This window comes from Pleuronectes platessa, chromosome 20 (genome assembly GCF_947347685.1).
Source record: "Pleuronectes platessa chromosome 20, fPlePla1.1, whole genome shotgun sequence".
NCBI lineage: Eukaryota > Metazoa > Chordata > Actinopteri > Pleuronectiformes > Pleuronectidae > Pleuronectes > Pleuronectes platessa.
This window is the reverse complement of record NC_070645.1, coordinates 16,807,671-16,826,710: the sequence shown is the minus strand read 5'-3', so window position 1 is coordinate 16,826,710 and position 19,040 is coordinate 16,807,671. Positions and strand designations below refer to the sequence as shown.

At 43.4% G+C, this 19,040-nt stretch overlaps 2 protein-coding genes across 8 annotated transcripts in view; both read right to left on the bottom strand.

Annotated features, from left to right (window-relative positions):
- scrib (scribble planar cell polarity protein) overlaps positions 1-9,666 on the bottom strand; it is a 55,822-nt gene extending 46,156 nt beyond the window's left edge. The window contains 1 exon segment of the mRNA XM_053412273.1: positions 8,597-9,666. Coding sequence (XP_053268248.1) covers positions 8,597-8,755 — 159 coding nt within the window. The 5' untranslated portion in view covers positions 8,756-9,666.
- A 1,340-nt stretch (positions 9,667-11,006) lies between these two features.
- Positions 11,007-18,463, bottom strand: puf60b (poly-U binding splicing factor b). Of its 7 annotated transcripts, none has more exons than XM_053412929.1 (12): positions 18,367-18,450; positions 17,697-17,793; positions 17,376-17,471; positions 16,956-17,045; positions 16,421-16,471; positions 15,105-15,266; positions 14,903-14,995; positions 13,470-13,683; positions 13,157-13,389; positions 12,461-12,575; positions 11,793-12,040; positions 11,007-11,684 (listed from the first exon to the last, which is right to left on the bottom strand). In XM_053412929.1, exons 3-12 carry the CDS (start codon positions 17,451-17,453, stop codon positions 11,385-11,387), a joined length of 1,584 nt encoding a protein of 527 aa, XP_053268904.1. In that variant the 5' UTR covers positions 17,454-17,471; positions 17,697-17,793; positions 18,367-18,450; the 3' UTR covers positions 11,007-11,384. The 7 variants fall into 7 exon arrangements, with proteins under 7 accessions (XP_053268904.1, XP_053268906.1, XP_053268905.1 ...); XM_053412931.1 differs by having other exon boundaries at positions 18,306-18,430; XM_053412930.1 differs by having other exon boundaries at positions 17,697-17,790; positions 18,367-18,422.
- Between the last annotated feature and the right edge of the window lie 577 nt (positions 18,464-19,040).

Below are 19,040 nucleotides of genomic sequence, written 5' to 3'. Positions count from 1 at the left end.
ACACAACATTCCTGAATATTAAGTCCAGTAAGTTACAGCATATCACTGGTGTTTTCATCTCTACTTGAAATGATCATTTTACAGATATCACACTGTCTGTCTTCATGAAACTAAGACATACTTTGGACCTTTAGCTCCTCTGCACCATAACTCCTTGTTTCAAGTTTCCAGCAGCATTCACACACACGCACACAAGGGCCTCAGGTCATTGTTTTGCAAAGAAATACATGCCAGCATCGATTAGGAACTGATACGCTCTGAGAAACATGATTAAAATGGTTCAGACAATATGTACCTGCATCTCAATTCCCACCACTAATGGAGACGGCTTCATCCAGTTATTCACAAGATAACCCGGTTATTATTCTGTACTTTTACACAGCTGTGCTGCTTCAGGGGAATAATTCCAGATTTAACTCATATCTGTCAGTTAGTGCCTGAAGCAGGAATGCAGGAAAGTAGCTAAATTATTTTGTGCAATATTAGGATCATTATTATTTTTAAATATATATCCTGCCTCAAAGCAACTTTTGTAAGAATTACTTTGTATGATAAAATTGATATTAATATTAACAAAGCTCCATGCAGGCAGAGGCAAGAGGAAGATGCATTAAAGCAAGACACTCAATCAACACTGAGGATGAACAAATTAAAACACTGAACTGTGTCCATAAATAAGGGAGTCACAGTGGATCTTTTGAGTCATCAACAGACTGGAAAACAATCTCCAGAAACACTAAACACTATAGACGTCACAGTTAATGATACACCTTAATAATCTGCTAGCAACACACAAAGAAAACATGCCTCAATAATTCTGGCTAATGGCAGAAAAAAAAAATCAATAGTCTGATCAATATGGAATAGAAGCAGACAGCAGAGCAATTTAGATAAGTTGTAAATGATTATTGGGTCAATAATGGCAAGTGATCAGGAAATTCAAAACGCAGAGCGATGCATCAGGGCCCTGATACTGCATAGTATCATAGCAAATAAATACTGAAGCACAAAGTTGATCTAGAAACACAAGTGTCGACAAAGTTTTAGTCATCAATCATTGGCTGCATCTGGGAATATATTCTCCCAAATTGAGCCAAATGTTCTCACTCTGGAGACTGGTGATTGAGAGGCTGTGAGATAGTGAGTATTAAAGTGGTGCAGACACAGCCATCGTAGTAGTAAACACTGCGGCAGCCATAATTTATAACTGTACTCATGTGTCAGGACTCCTGAGCTATTAGGCTTAACATTCCATCATGGGTTGGTGCCACATCTTGTAGGATTACAAAGAAACAAGGAGACTTACATAATTTATCATAAACACCATCAGTTTGAGATAGTGTGAGCTTTTAAGTGTGTGCACAGAAGGGAGGAGAGTGCACGGTGAATGCAAAAGACAATTTTTCCCTCACACCCCCTGTTGTCAAGATCCCTACATGCTACACAAACAAAGTCCCGAGTGGAGATGGTCTCACAAAACAGGGCATTCCACGGCTCACTTGATTATTCCCACTTCCTGCTCAGGGAGACGCTCCCGACAAAGAGGAATCAACAAGAGAAACACACGCATCAACAAACCAGACGAGCTAGACGATGACGCCGAGTGCCTGAGTTGCCCCACGGGAAAAAAATAGAAACCAGAGCTTTGTGTGCATTGAAGCAAGCACTAACCCAGACTTTAAGTCATTCTGAATTGGCCACCTGTTACTAAAGACAATATAAAAGCTGAGATGTTGTTGTGGTAGCGGTTGTGTAGGGGAAAACAAACTAAGGCTGATTGGTTAAATGATTTAATCCAATTTCCAATCCTAGAGCCGGAGATATGAGAGCTGAAGGTGACGGACAGGGACACATCTAGAGGCACTGGCGGGAAAAGAACACTGTGGTGAGGATGTGAGGGCTATCAGGTTTTACAGCGACAGATAGAGCCCTTCAATGACTGTGTGTGTGTGTGGTCAGCAGATAAAGGCTGCTATTTGTTTGTGGTCAGTTTTAATGTCATCCCAGGTGACCTATTCCCCCGCAGCCCCCTGACGGATTAGCCTCAAAGGGGCCATTTGTGTGACAAAGAGTGAAGATCCCGAGCTCCTGTATGATCCAAAGGTTCAGAAACAGCATCGACCCCCAAAGAAATGTCAGGGCTGAATTTAACCACTCGAGAACTCACGTGTTCGTCTGTGGCAGCTTTCTCCTTTGGAGTATGTGGCTTTAACATAACCGGTTTGAATGGGCCAATGCCACAGGCAGAAAATGTACTTAAGCAGGATACACAATATGGATGAGAACAGGATGAGCAAATATAATGTAAAGGTTGGTTACAGACGATAAGTGAGTACATGTTTACTAAGCAGTTTTAAAGTACTCTTATTGTATCTTATCATGTAAATACAATTTATTTAAATTATATTATATAAACATTTTATTGTTTACTTAACTAATTGTTTTTGTTCATTGAACTTCCCTGCAAAAGGTTTTTCACTTGTTTGTACAATGTGACAAATTTTGATAAATCTTTTCTTTGACTTACTTCTAGGCAAATTGATTATATTTGAGGTTTTGACTGTTGGTTGTTCAAAACTTATCATCTGCAGATTTCAACTTGAAGTAATCGACTGATTAAGAATATGATGGTGTTAGTTGGAGCCTTGAAATGATGCGGTTTTGAACTAATTTGCTTGTAAGAAGGATTTAAATGTGCCACTCCCTGCATCCTAATACGGGCAGACCTGTGCCCTTTAGAGCTGATGTTTCTAAAAACACTGGTTGCTAAGTGGATGAACTCAAAACACACAAAATACACAGTTGGACAAATAAAAAGACAAAATGGTGTAAACCTGTCCATCTCGCCTGTGTGGACTTAATGTCTGGAGCCAACCGATCTCCTGTCCTATCACAGTGCTGCAGCAGCACAGCCACAAACTCTCCTTTATCACAGACAGCTGCCACCGCCATCAATTATTCACCAGAGCTTTGCCTCCTTGTTTACCTTTGAGGCTGGTGACCGAGGCCACAGTGCATGGGAGAGCAGCGAGTCAGTGTCGGGTCCAAATCACTCCTCAGCCACTGCACTGAGGTGGGGAGTCATCATGTCACGTGACGGGCCAACCTTGTATGGGAAATGATCCTGTGCTGAAAGTAACCGGGACCACACAGGGTGGAGCCAACATTAGAATAATGGGTCTGTGAGTTTCCGTGTTTCTCTGCCTCACAGGCTTGTAACTATTGATTATTTCCATTACTGAATGATACATGGATGGATGATGATTTTTTGCATCTGTGTTTTCAATTTATTTGTAGTCATTTATTGGCCAAACTCGTTTTACCGATTTACTTTGGATGTAACTGGTTAAGCACGAGTTTAACTCTAGAGGCAAGGAAGCTGCATTTGAATGACTGACACTGAGGAAGTTGTCAGTACTGTAAAAAAGTAGCACGGCAGGACATTAAAAACACTGTGGGTAGCTGTCCATATCCGTGTTACCCTGATGCACTGTCCATGAAGAAGGCATCACTTCTTTAACAGAAGGAGGGAGATTGTGTGAAGCAAAGCAGAAGATTCATCTACAGTCTTTAGAAATCTCCAGGGAACCGGCTGTTTGCTCTGTGACCACTTCTCATGGCTGCTTCCTTCCCCACCTGACGCGACATATCAGCCCAGACGCCAGTGTTCACGGATGGATGCATGGGCCCTAACATCAGAGCCCCTGAGGACCGAGGATCAGTTGAGCTCAGCTCGCAGATCAACTCCTCCAGTGGATGTGTGAGAGCAGCCCCACTCCCTCTACCCCCCCGTTAATCCTTCTCCGGAATAAAATAAACCCCCCACCACCACGACATACTCACTCTCTCCCACACATTCACCCACACCTCCCTCTAGATTGAGGGGGAGGGGGGGGGGCAGGCAGGATGTGAGGACCAGCTGGTCATCAGCTCAGACAAAGAGACCTGCTGAATGTGCTCTTGCATCAAAAAGAAAGTCCGGACTCGCACACCGATGTTTCTTCGTGGCCTTGGCAGCTCTGGATCTCTCACTTTTCAGGCACTGAGTCATACTCGACCTGCATGGGGGGGGGGGGGGGTCTAAGTACGAAAGTTTAAAAAACACCTCAACTTCTTTCAATCTGCCCGATGTAGTCTTCTACAGTCAAGGAACGACTGCAAAGCAAGGAAATCTTAAAGTCTGATCTGATGCATTAAAAACAAACCATTCACACCACAAATCTCCTTTCAGATTCACACTTGGTGAACAGCAGCACCGCTGACCTCAAACAGTTTCACCAAAGCAGGAAGGAGAAGAGCAGAGGAGTGAGAAAGGGCTGAGCTAGAAGAACACTGTGGTTTGTTACTGCAGCGAGGTCGGTGGCAGGTGTAATTTATCTCAGGTCCTAGTCTGGTTCAGCCGCTCGCTGGGGAGAGACAAACCAGGGCTCCCCTGTAGAGTTCACTGGAAACTGAAGGAGGGAAGACACAAGGCCGAACTCGACAGGACACAGTGAGGATACAGTAGGGAGTGTATATGTCATATATTATTAAAGCAATCTTTGTTCATTGTGCAGCAAACTTCAGGTTTAAAGCCCAGGCTGCTTGTTTAGCGATTATACAGAGGATAGGTGGAGCAGCTCTTCATTCTCAAATGTGACAATGCTATTTTCTTCTACAAGATAAAGATTTTAGAAACAAAAGACAAAAACAAAACACTGCACTATTCAGACTTGGGTAAACAATGGTGGACCAAATCACATTTAGCACAGCTGAGTGACGGGGCCTAATTTGGGGTTTACTTGACCCGAAGCGGAACGTACACGAGGGACTCCACAGAAAAGGGCTCAGATTGTTATCAGTGCGTTTATGTGCTCGAAAAGAAAAACCAAATGGCAGAAAGCAGATCCCAGAGGAGGCGTTCAGTGAAACGCACTGGCCTGTACGCGAGGGGGGGGGGGGGGCTGTGTGTCCAAACTGTGGCGCTGAGGCCTGTTTTCACGGCCGGGTGAAGCCCTAATCTGCCCTTTAGCCACAGATCTGTTAGCACACACAGAGAGGACACTGGTGACAGCTGAGGATTACAAAAACTGCGGAGTCATCCCTCCTATTTATCATGCACATATACTTCCATAGCAATCAGAGTGCAAAGTATGTAAACATTGGAATTTTCCCATTTAGACAAAACCTGACGTCCACTCACGACGCTGTATAATTAAGAATATAACCTGAAATCAGTCGTGTATCCACTGTTAGCCATGACACGTGTCCTTCGTAGACCAAATATTTGCTGCTTCAGTTCTGACATTTATAGATCTGACAAGTGTTGAGACTGGAAATCCCTAGTGTAACATATCAACTGCACCTAGTTGTTCCTATTAGGTAATAATACTGGGAGCAACATTAAAACCTGTTTCGCAAAGTCTAGGCAGGGACACACCCATTGGAATATCTGTTCACCTTTTCAACTTTGGAAAAGCCAATAAGAACAAATGGATAAACGTGGTTCTGTAAATGTGAAGGAGCTGATGCACCTGCAGTCCAGTGGTGACTCCAGAGAAAGAGCCCACCTTGTGCTTTTAAGCAGGTGCAACTGACCTACTACGAATCTCACAACATACTTAATGTACGCTTCGTCAGAGGCAGGACAGGAAGAGCCATGATACTGGATATGAGGGAGGCGATCAGACTGGTGAATGGACTTCTTTGTAACCTGTCATGGGACTGGAGAATGGCTAAAAATGTAATTCCCTGTTCCTCAACATGATATTTGAAGCAGGGCTAGTTTTCCAAAGCAGCAAAACAGAAATTCACGTCACTTTTGTGCAAATTTTGCTGCTTAAAAACAGAACAAGCACCCGCCAACATATATTGTTGAATATAACTTTGAACAAGATTACTTCAAGCAGCTTGTGAATAATAATTGACAAAAAGTTCAAACATGATCTATAAAAATCAGTGCCACATATAATTAAATCTTTGTTTTCTCCTTTGCTGCTTAAATGTCGGCATCATGGTTCCTTGATGGTTCAACACACAAAACCTCGTACTAATTAAAACAAAAGACCCAATAAGCGCTCATTGAGATTAGTTTTTGGCCAATGAGAAAAAAAGAGCTGCAATCCAGCATTAAGATTAAGATGTGAGGGCATGAGGGGAATTCCCGACCAGCTGCCCCCTCAACAGGTTCTTAACAGTCATTTCAAACAGATATGTCACAATAGAAAATGCTTCAGATCCATGTAATAAAATCAAAACACTGCCTGGACACCAGAATGTCCCACATAAACAAGAATAAAGTCACTTTTTTTACAAAAAACATTAAATGTTCTTGATGTGACGAATGGAGACATAATTTCCACAAAGAGCGTAATCTGAGATTGGTGGGCAGCGGGGTGGGGGTGAGTCACAACAAAGTTAAGAAACTGTCAGGACGTTTAAATCTCCATCTGTTCACTATGTTAAACCCCAACCAGTACGATCCAGACCACCCACAGCAGTGACACACTAATTACAGCTACACATCACGCCTTATTGGGCATTATCACTTTAAAGAGTCTCCAGCTTGCCAGTTTAATGGCTCCATCCATTATGGTATTGCGTATTTCAATGATTTTAAAATGTAAGTGCACCCAAATTCACCTGACTGAAAGTAATCCTGTTAGATGGGTGTGCATGCATCAGACTGTGTCCCCTAGGTCAGCCAATAATCAGGCCAGCATCGTGCAGACTAGGTTTGGTTTGCATGAAAGTCGGGCTTGTTCACGGGTGCATGGGATGAACCGACGAGCAGAAGTTAACCGAGATGTTAGGCTGAAGATTGACAAGTAAAGTCCACAGACTCATCTCTGACCTGAATGCACACAGACAAGAAAGGGACACGCAACTGCAAAAGGCGTTCAGACCCTCACCCACTTCTCTGCTCATTACGGTAATACCATCATCATACAGTGAGTGGTTTTGTTCCTAACTGTGTAGGGGGCCTGACCTCTCACACTACTCCCCCGCCGAAGCCCCGCCGACTCCTCAGGACCAGAGAGGTCCCGTATGCTTTATGTCTGCACGCTATGTATTCATGGCGACCACACGAGACATGCTGTCACCATGCATTTATGTCTCCTGGGTGAATCCAGCAACACACCAAGAGGCAGGGCTGCTTAGTTGGCTGTCTGCACCGGAGAGCTTGTGCATAGCCTGTCATTTAGGATTGCAGGTACACTGTGGATGTCTGACAGTTCTGAACTCAGGAGGAGGAACCGTGCACTGTCTGCAGAGAAGCCTCATCAGGCAAAGTAGGCCTCTGTTTTATCGCCATGAAACATCCCCAACCCATGAACGGGACTGAAAACAGGTTTAATATTGATCAACTACTGCAAGTGTGTCTTTATGGGCAGATCCGTCCATCTGTGCCGACAAACCCACAGCCAAATATGTGTCCTGAGGGTAGTTACGCAAAAAGCTGCCTTTATCTAACTAACACAAGGAGGGCTGATCTTAAATATTTTTATCTAACAGCTTACAGAAATGACATGTTTGGAAAACACACCTTTCTGGGTGAATCTTCAGTGTCCAGACTTGTTTGACTTGTGATTCAGTCTATTTTGTGTTCTGAATATGAGGCTTGTTGAAAACAATGAAGTCAAAAGTGGTCTCTTGAAGAAGTATGAATCTACTGCCAAAAGACAAATGAAAAAAGCTCTATTGTGTATGATTCCCAGGAGGCAACAGGCAGCCCCTGTGTCACCACTTCAGCCTCTGTCGCCATTGATAAGTTAACAATCTTAATTAGTGAATGTGCCACTTGTCCCTTTCACCACTGACCTAGAGCCATGAAATGCGAGAGACCAACAATGTTTACTACTGACCACTCCACTAGCGCCGGCTGGCTATTCATAGAAACTCCCTGCTCCATCACAATCACAGCCAGTGCCTTGTCTGGATAATGCAAAATGCTGGTGAAAAGTATGGAGAGGGAATAGTTAAGTGTCGCTCTGAAGCAAACAGAGAGACAGCAAATCTTATTTCCCCTCAGAAAAAACTCTTTGACCATGCAAAGAGAACTTTAGACATGTTTTAAATAGTGGGAGTGTGGGTGGGGACTGCGTTGAGGCTCATTCCACACATGCCTTCCTGCTGCATCCAATCCAACTGGCAACTGACGCCCTTACTACAGGCAACATGGTTGGTGTGTGTGTGGGTTTGTGTGTGGGTGTGTGTGTCAGCTGTTTGTCTTCTGGGCTCATGATTGATCAACACCCCATCACACTTGGTTTTCCATCACTCAAGTGTTCTAGCAAATACTTGTCTGTGCATTCCTGCAAAATATGTAAAGCGTTTACTCCCAATCATCAGGACTCAAGCTCAACTCTTCAGAGACCCCTGAGTGGTCTCAACAAAACAAAATACTTCACTGCATTCCAGAGTGATCACTTCCCAAAGACAGCCAGGAAGGAGTGAACCTGTGATGCAAAGCACCCGAGCAGGTCATATCCGGCAGGCTTTTCTGCAGCTTATGTCGCCTGGCCCTGGCCCTCTGCTCAACACATGTGAATCAAACTTTGTGCACGTGTGTGGAGGTTTAGGCGCCGGTGTGTTGACAGTTCGGACCCCTGCATACCTTTGGTAGCTCTTTGAGCTGGTTGGCATCGAGCAGGAGCTCCTCCAAGCTGCGGCTGTAGCGGAACACCTCATCGGGGACCGTCTGCAGGTTGCAGTGCCGCTTGTCCACCGACTCGACGTGGCGGTTGCAGCGCCACAGGGGGATACACTTCAGCATGTCCGGCCGCCGTGTGTTGGGGGGGGATTGGGTCGCCGGTGCTACTGAGATCTCCGCATCGGATGGGGAGGGGAGGGGAGGGTGAAGCAGCGGTGGGAAGGTCGCGGGGACAGCGGGAGGTTGTCGGGGTTTCACTCAATGTCAAATCACGTCCCGGTGTTCTCCCCCTGAAGAGGAAGAGGCCGAAATCCACTTATAGAGACGCGAAATTAATCCCCTTCGATCGGTTAACGATGTCCGCAGCGTCAGCCCCGCCGTGTTCCGAGCGTTGTCAGCGGCATCCACCTCCGGGAATGACAACCCTTTACACACGGAACCGAGGAGTCCCCCTCCTAGTTGGCTTAAAGCGGCGCCTCGCTTCTTCCACGGGCTCGTTCGCACTCGGGGAAGCAGCGTTAACACGCTCCTGCTACCGCCACCATCCCTGGATGCTGCTGGACCGAAGCTCCGTCGTTGCTAGCTGGAGAAACACGCAGCCCGAGCCCGCTACGCACACACGCAGCTCCCAGTGTCCCGGGCATGAGCAGCGACGGCTCGATGCTAACACGGATATCGCCAAAACACAGCGAACGCGAGGCGGCAGGAGATTAACCCGCGTACGGCTGCGCAGGGTCGTCCTCACCGGCTGTGTTGTTAGCAAGCTAGCTCCCGTTAGCTAACCTGGGCTGGCGGCTGGATAAACGCCTTTGTGCTTAGCTACCTCCGGCTAAGGGTTGTGTCACGAAATGCTACGGAAAACCACCTTCTTCAGCCGGCGTGCGTCGGTATCAACATCCCCAAGAAGACGTGAGGGAAACCCGCCCGGTGGCTGCTCTTTCCAGGGTGGTTCAAAATGCCAGCGAGCGAGAACAGCGGCTTCAGCAACAGCCGCGCTCCGACACCCCCCACCTTGTTGAGCCGAGGCAGGCCGGTTTGGCGTGTTGGGGGCTGGGCGAGGGTTGAGCTGGAGCCCCGCCGCTTTGCGCCCGTGCAGCTCAGAACACACGCGGCTGTGGAGCGCCATCCAGCGGCGGGTCGTGGTCATCATGCAAACACGAGCGTCTCTTACTTATTTCAGTGTTCCTATGATGAGTGAAAACTTTATTATGAACTCAAAACCATTTCCCACCATGCTCCATTCATGTGGCGACTGCACAGGAGTATTTAACTGAATTAATTTTAATATAACTGCTAAAGTTTGGCAGAATTTCGTGTTGGCAGGACTTCATCCACATATTCATTGCACAGTATCTTACACTATGTACATAAAACATTAAAAAACTATATAAAAAGTATATACAAAAAAATAATTAAATGAATCCTGTGTAGTTCGCTTCTGCGCAGGATTAACTTTTTTTTAATTTAATTTAATTATTTTTAGGTTTTCTTGGAAGTTTTTTTTTTTTATTGTATTTATTTATGGAGCTGCGCAGTTTGCTTCTGGGCAGGAGGTTCAAAAGTAACATGAAATAAATTAATACGTAAATTTTCTTCACTTTCTAATTTTCTGCAAATTGTGGTAAGAATTTGAGCATGTTAAAGCCCTCAAAGAGCCAATTCATTTGCCTGAAAAATAATATTCCTTACAATTTCAATAGGGCCTCACTGTCTGTCAGTGCCTGTCAGTGCTCAGGCCCTAATAAAACCCATTTTAATTGCTGTTACAGATTCTTCTGTGCTTGATGACACGTTTAGCAATTTTAGCTTCTCAATATATTCACCCCCTTCTCCCTATTTGGTTAGTGAAAGCCTGTACTGCAAAGATACTGTATTTAATGAATATGCATGAGTAAAAATTACAGCATAATATATCAATAAAACTACTAGTCACATTATTTTTTACATCGCCTAACGTGACCATTAAACAAAATAACTCCGTTCAGTTATATTGTAAGGAAGTAAATATCTAATCCATCAGAAGTTCCCAGTCATTCATTAGTTTGACGTATGCGTAGTCTGTGTAAACATGGGGGAAATATTTTAAACCCCCCCTAAACTGTTAATATAGGGGGGGGTCCCCAGAATATTTCCAATACAATAAGGGTTCCTTGGTTCAGGAAATTTAGAAACTCTGCTCTAAGTTGTTTCTCACTTCAATGTACAACTATTGAAGCAGAAGTTGCTTTGAAAGTTTATGACTGTATTACTTAACTAGTAACTTCCGTAGTTATCCTTTGCTAAGATCTACAAGCAGAACAAGTAAGGATGTTTCCAAATACATCTTGGAAGTGATTCCTCACTCACAACCATTAATAATAAAAAGCATCAAACGTTTTTCGTGGACAAACAATAACTTTTTAATCATAGAAAGAAAAAGTGTTCAAAGGTCCTGGCATATTCATGAAAGAAAATAAAAATTAACTAAAGCAGGAAAAAAACAAATTATAATAACGTTTTACAATACTGGATAAACAAAATTTTAACTTGCACCAAAAAGGGAGCCTTCACAGATCACAAAGCATAATCTGACACAGGAGTATTTTGAATGAATTCCCACCCAACGGGACGGTAAACATTAATATCAACAGCAATATTAAAAAAGAAAATAAAAATAATTACAGGATTCAGAGGCCCGCATCTCTAGCTGCAATGACATTAGCTGTTATGAGTTTGGGCGACAGGTAAAGGGGATGGGTGCTGGTGAACCATTTTATGCAGACAGGTCACTGCTGTTGAAACGGTCTTGGTCGTACACCTCTGCCACAACTTTGCGACCACCGAACCAGCGGTCATTCAGGGCCTGGATGGCTTTGTTCATCTCTGAGGCCATGGAAAACTCTACAAAGATTTTAACAATAATATCTGCATCCTCCTCTTCTCCTTGCTTCTCCTGGTAAATGATGACTCGGTTGACGGAGCCAAACTTGCCGCACTCTTCCGTCACTTCCCCCTCCAGGTCGTCGTCGATGTCCTCTGGTCCGACCATGTTTCGAAGAACCATCACCGTAGACTGGAAGACACAAACAAGCACAAATGAGTTTGATCATTAAAGAGTAAATATAAGTTTTTCTAAAGATAATTGTTATTTTTCTTACTCCCTTCCGTTCCTGAATCTCACCTCAGATTTTCTAAGAAGTTTCTGCATCACCATATGTCTGGCACTACTGCCCGAGATGCTCATGTGCTCCTGGTCACTCAGCATTTCCTGTCCGGTTCCATCTTGAAGCTGCTCCTCTTTCTCCTCCTTCTTCAACTGTAGGCTGGATCCACCGACTTGATTAGACAGGACTGGTGGCGATGCGAGCACAGGGTTCACAAGACCAACCTGGGGAAGCACTGGTATGGGAGGACGCACTGGTGTCACACCTGTTGATAGAAGACAGACGTGCAGTCAACTGTCCAAACACTCAACAAAGAAACATGCACAAAACAAAAGAAATAAGCATGGTTAAGTAATGACAATAATGAATAAACGATAAGTGTTGAACATGACAATGGTAAAATCATTGCAAGTGTTTTGAGTGAAATCCAAATCAATGGATATGCAGGGAAGCCGGAAATTTAAAACGAAATGACGGAGGATCACGAGAAGATTGAAGTTTTTGACCCGTAATCTGCAAATTTATTTGGAAAAATACTATACAAGAAGCTTTATCCAATGTAAAAACGAATCAGGCGGTGGGAAAAAAACTTGCATAATGCTTTAAATCAGATGTTTAAAGCGGTTTGTCAAGATGAATTTAGCTCCTGCTTTGATGAAAAGCTCCCTCTCATCTTTATACCCACCTGTGATGACCCCGGGGGCCTGGGCAGCCATAACAGCCTGCGGTATTCCCATTTGCTGACCGAGAAGTTGGGGCGCAGCTAACGCCCCCAAGACTGATGCCCCGGCTACAGCCTCCTTGAGAGAGGGGGGCCGAAGACATTAGGTAAGGGAAACACACAGAACACAGCACAAGGCAGCACAGTCAACGATCACAAAGCATGGAACAGAGTGAGCTCAACCTGGCCTCTTAGTGAGAATCAAACAGTATTTTCAGATTTAATAAGCTATCACCGATTATTCTTAGCAAGTCAAAATATGTTCAATCATAACACAATCCTCTTGTAAGTCATCGACTCTTCACACTGATAAATAACGGTAAAGGTGTTAGCTAAGAGAGAAGACTCTTAGCTCACACACCTGATCAGTGAATGGGAGGAGCATTGATTACTAATGTTAAGATACTATGTATACTATGAAAAAAACTTAATGAAATACTTAAATATGTGTATAGATTCGGTTTGTTTCACATTAAACTGGAATTTATGAAAGATTACGCCCACAATGCCTTACATTTGAGGGCAATTAAATTGACACTCTGTCAGGGCATCTACTATTTAACAAAACTGGCCTTCTCCCAGTCACGTCAATTAAAGTTTTATGCCCACGTTATCTGTGCTTTTTGGTGTCAATTCTAGCTAAATCTGGGTTATATTTACCTGGAAGGCCATTAAATCCCTTTGGAAGGGATTCATACTTGCCTGGGCCGTTATCTTAGCAGTGGCTGCCGCTGCAGCCACTGCTGCAGCAGGTGGCAGACCACCTGGGGTTGTGGGGGTCAGTAGGGGTATGGGCGGCGTCACTGCTTTGCCCACCCGTAGATACTGGCCCCCCAGGTCAAAGAGGTTCATAGAAGACACGGCGTCCAAGGCTGATTGAGGCTTTTCATACTCTGCAAGAGAATAAAAACAGTAGTTAGTAGCAGAGCAACAGAAACGCTAGAGCACGAGCGAATGAGGGTCCCCAGCTCACCAATGAAGCCAAAGCCTCGGTGTCGCCCTGTTGTGGGGTCTCTGGCTAACGTGCAAGACTTGATCCTCCCGAAGGCCTCAAACACACTCTTGATGTCGTCATCCGACAGGTCAGGATGGACGGATGCCACGTAGATCCGGTTAAAGGCGCGCGCCTCCTCTGCCAGCTGGTCAATGATGGGTTGCGCCTGACCGATGTTACTTGGCCGCCCAACCTATAGCACAGATCATACCAGCAGGGCTATTGAGTGTGGGATTTCTTGTATCAACCGAGGACGCACTATCGCAAACTGTATTTCCCTGCAGAGCTAAGTTTCGGCAGCCACCGAGTTCAGTCAAAGCCACTCTTCATCTACAATCATGAGACAAAGCTGACCTGTCAATAATCCTCTGGTATTACTGTTGTGCATGTCCATTACTTCACTATAGCCTGATTAAATGGTTCAGATATGATCTGAAATCTACGTCTAGCCTCATCATTCTCCACCAGGCCACCACAAACAAAATACACTCCAATAACCCATCTAAAAAAAAAGAGACTCAAACTAAATACATTATAATAAAGTTTCTTAATTCATAAAGCTTTGAAACTAAACCTGATTAAAACATTAAACTATGGACAACAATTATTTGCACTTTGAGAATTTGCTTCAAATTTTTGTCAGTTGAGCACCAAAATTGGACATGAATCCAATCACCTAACTGTCACTTAGATTTATGTTAACTAGATAAACTGTTGGCACTCAATCGTGACAAATTAATACATTTTAAACCGAATTTCAAATGACTCAAATAAATAACTTCAGCATTTAAAAAGAAGTACAGCTTCAAAACACCAGATTTACACAGCGTGACTAGCTGAGCTGGTGGCAACACCGAAAGGGGAACGCAATAAATGCCTTTTGCTACAACTATGCACTCTGACCCCTCACTTAACCACAGAACTTAGTTCCCTATGTAACACGAGCATACATGTGCGACTGGGATCTGTACTACAGATGGGGCGGCCAAGCAACACCAACCAGGCGCAGCCCATCATCAGCACACCATGGACACGGAGCGATGCCATGCGCCGCTGGGCATCGTACTGCAACTGGTCACTAAAACAGCCTTGATGACATCATGGAAACACACAACACGAGCAGACAATACCCTAAGCATACACCCAGACATACACACGCACCTGGAAATCAACAGACACAGACACGCAAGAAGAGAAAAATTAGTAACACACAGGTCATTTAAGAATCACAAATGTACATAATTTACTAATTGACTCAGCATTCCAATTGGCAGGAGGGAATCCAAAACTCCTGTTTCAATCAAACTACATCAAGAAAGGAACAGTTATAGAACTTGAGACATTACTTGTGGTTCCTTTGATTCATGGTATCCTAAGAATTGGAGAGATCCCAACATCTCCAGACAACTAACCTTAATGTTTCGCCCCCCCAACATGACTGAGTTCATCTGCTCCAGAGCCAGCTGAGCAGCTTCTGGCACATCATACTCCACAAAAGCAAAGCCCTGCACAGTCAGACGGAAAAACAGAACGTCAGAAAGAACTGAGGCATGTCTATAACAAATTTTCCACATTAAAATCAAAGTGTAGTAGAAGAATTTGTATGATTCTGACCTTGTGTTTCATTGTAACAGAATCCCAAGACATGTCGATGCTCTTGATTGGGCCGAAAGGAGCAAAGGCCTGTCTGATGGTGTCTTCACCAAGCTCATAGTATATGGAGCCCACATACACCCGGCACATGATGGCTAGAGCCCGCTGCCTCTGAGCTGCCACCTGCCAACCGGGAGAAACACCTCAAGATCAGCATTAGAGAGACAAAGAAAGAAGACAACCTCTAATAATAAATGTGTATTTTCTACTGTGCTTGCTTTTCCCAAACATTGTTAGAGGCCAATTCAAGTTAGGGGATCTTGACAGGTAAATAGGGTAATAACCCGATGCTGTAATTAATAGATAGAACTGTGTGGGGAAAATGTATAACAGTTATTGTTACTTGTTATTACAATAAGGCTTCTGTTCTGTTACTAATGAACAGATATAAAGAGGAAAACACCCCGAAGTGATGACATGCACAGCCCTCACAAATATTTTGCTTCAGTAACTAACCTGGAGTCCAAGGATGCAAGTAAGGTAACTTAAGTAATGGTTTCTTCTTAAGTCTAAGTGGGAGTGATGGTTAAACCACCAGAAGTTACTGTGTTTACTGTCGGCTTCTGTTCATTTCTTTCCATCACCAACAAAATATTACACTTGCCTTATTCAGGACATACTGAAAAGTTTACTTTGATAAAAACTTGAGTTTGAGATGGCTAATAAGATCCCTGTTCCAGCCGTTCTCAAATTTTGGTCCATTAAAAGAGATTGCTATCCCTCTTTTATCCCATGCCAAGAACTAGGTTTATAAATGGAGCAAATATATATTTTTTGAATGAGACTTGACTTTCTCACGTTTATAAACCCATTATTTAAGTCCTCTAAAATCCCTTTTAATGGTTCAGTTTGTAGAATCTAGAGAGGAAGTGGCATGTTGCCGCTGAATACCCATCACCTCACCCTCCTCTTCTTAACATGAGAGAATCTCTGGTAATCTTTAGTTGTCATAAAAACTCAAAAGGTGTTTAGATTCACCAGTTTGGACTACAGTAAAAAAAAACAAAAAAAACATGGTGGCCTCCTTAGAGAGGACCCACCATCTTGGCTTTCTTCTTCTCAGAAACACCAATGAAGAATGTCCCAATGCAACTTAAACAACTGCTTCATTGACTAACAGTCATTCATCTCACAAGAAAGTCATGTTCCTTACAAAATATACATTCTTTGCTTAGATAAAAAGGCAGGGATTGTTGCAGAAGCAACGAGTAAAAGAAGGGTAACAGTCCTTTTCCATTGGGAATTTGCACAGAAAGACAATTTAATATGCTATTGACCGATTGTAAAGGTGAGAGGGGATCTCCAAAGCCCATTGTCACTGCTGCCATCTGAAAGACAGTAAAGACGAAAAAAGTGCTGAAAAGTATGTTAGGTATCCCTAAGCTATGCTTTTTCAAAAAGGCCATTATTTTTGCTAGATAGTCATAGAGGTTAGGCTAGAATTACACTCAGACCCTCGATCTAAATAACATACAGTTTGTATAGTTGTCTACCCTCTGAATTATTAATCACCACAAGCAATAAATATAAACAGGTCCCCTTTAAAAATGCAAAGCAATTAACATGAAAAGCAATTCTTTCACGACGATATTCACCATCTGAAAAAGAGCAGAACCAAAGCAAGGGTACACGTTCTATACATTTGATTTGTGTTTGAGAGAATGGGGGAGTAAGACAGCTAAATCCAAGCATACTTCCAAGACAACGGATGTCTGAAATAATATTAAGTATAAAAGGGCTACGATACTCAAAACTTCCAGGCCAATACAATCCCCCTTTAGCATTGATTAAATAACTTTCTACATATCTCACCTGCAAGTTGGTGAGCTGTTGTTGCTGATGGGCAATGGTCTGCTTCACCAGCACACTCTTAATGCTTTGTTCCATGGCATACTTCTTTGCCTGAAAAGGAAAAGTTATTAATTGGAGAAAACCTCATCAGACAGCTGAGCAGATCTTACAACAATGGGACCTCACTCATTTCAAGAGGAAACAACCAATTTAGACTTCTACATGTTGTGATTATATGTATTTTGTAACTATTGCTTCATTCTTTCACTGTCTGAGGTCTATGCTATGGCCCTACGTGCATTAAAAGGAGAAACCGTAGCACAAAAACAAGGTTATAGCCGAAAGCTGACGATAAGCAACAATACAAGTGACTTTGATAGGATATTTCTATCACCACTATGGGTACATTGATATAGATAGTGCATGTCAAGGGCTTCCTACCCTCTGAAGTGCCTCCTGCTGCTCTGGAGTGAGTGGCGGCAGGCCAAGCTTGGCGCCCGTGCCCTGTCCATTCTCCATCGTCAGAGCTTCACCTCCCTGCAATTCAGAAAGGGCAATTCGACAAACACTGAGAAACCTGGTCTGCAGCGCCAACATCCGGCTGCATGTACATCTACAGAAACATTTATACAATTAACAAAATCCTGTATTGCAAGCATAAGTCACATAACCTCACACAACACAGGTAATAATTGAACATGATAGCATTAAAGAGGACATACACCCGGATTCATGCCAGGTCGGACCGGACGAACTCCTTACCTACGCAACCCGCTAATGGCTGGGTCCACCAGACTGAGGCAGGACAGCCCCCAAGGGGAAGATGACTGATGGGGAAGCTTTAACAATTCAACAACTTCTAAGGGGAAATAAGAAATGCCTTCAGACTAACAAATATATATAAATCAGGCAGCTTGCATTATTGTTGTATTACAGAGCAATGTACAAACAGCTAGCCTGTTCTCCCATGTACTCGCTATTCGGCGGACGTCAGCTTGAGACGCATGGATGCTAACGATGGGCTAAACTAACATTGGCAAGCTAGGATAAGTAGCAACAACGGGCTTTGGCTAACATTAGCCGAAACGGTGTTGAGCTAATATCGGACATTACCTAAGTTTTGACTTTATTACAGCACAATAAAGCGAAATGCATGATTAGAACAAAAGCCCAACACTAGCAAGGCCTGGTTCCGGATTCGCTTACCAACCGCGCTATCGTTATTGTTAGCAATGCTAGCTCGTACTAGCTAACGTCAAGGATTCACTACAATGGCGCGGGAACTGGCCGTTCTTCTCCCGCTAAAATGTACTGTCTTTTTACTGCGTATTTCTCGCGGCTCGGCTGTACCAGGCCTCGCGTGCTACTTACACCTCATCCACCCGGGGACGGAACACGGCTAAACTGTCTCTGTATCGAGGGATTTATTTACCGCAGACTCCGTCACCGCCATGAAGCACACCTTCTTCAAGAGGCCCACGGTCTGAAAGTCTCGCGAAGTAACGCTTTCCCCGCCGGATGTCGCGATACCGGAACAAATCCTCGCGATGATTTGATTGTACGGAGAGCTCGTCCTGGACCCTTTCAAAATAAAATACGTTAGTTCAGTTAGGTTGTGTGACCTGATTATCAGTTTATCTCCTTGGCATTTTTTTAACCTGTATTATGATCATAAATTATTATATATATTATTGGATGGTACCTCCAGACTACTGTGTTTAGATAGCTGATGTTAAACAATCTTTAATATCATACTAATATATGTCATGTGACTCAAATTTGTCCAGAGCTATATCTACCCTGAGCTTTGTAGACTAATACTTATTGGTTTGATAATTTTATTCTACACATTTATCAGTAGTCATTATATTTTTTAATAATTCTACTGAGGTCTAATAAATTTATTTTTGTGCTTGTGCACTCACTTAAAAACAACCTTAAGATCTACAGTTCTGTTCTCTAGATGAATTTGATCATACCTCTGACATTAGGACTTGATATGACCATTAAATTATACCATACTCAATATACTGTAAATATTTATATATACATTTACACACAAGTATTTCTCAGCACAACACAGCACTAGATGAAAATACTGTGAAT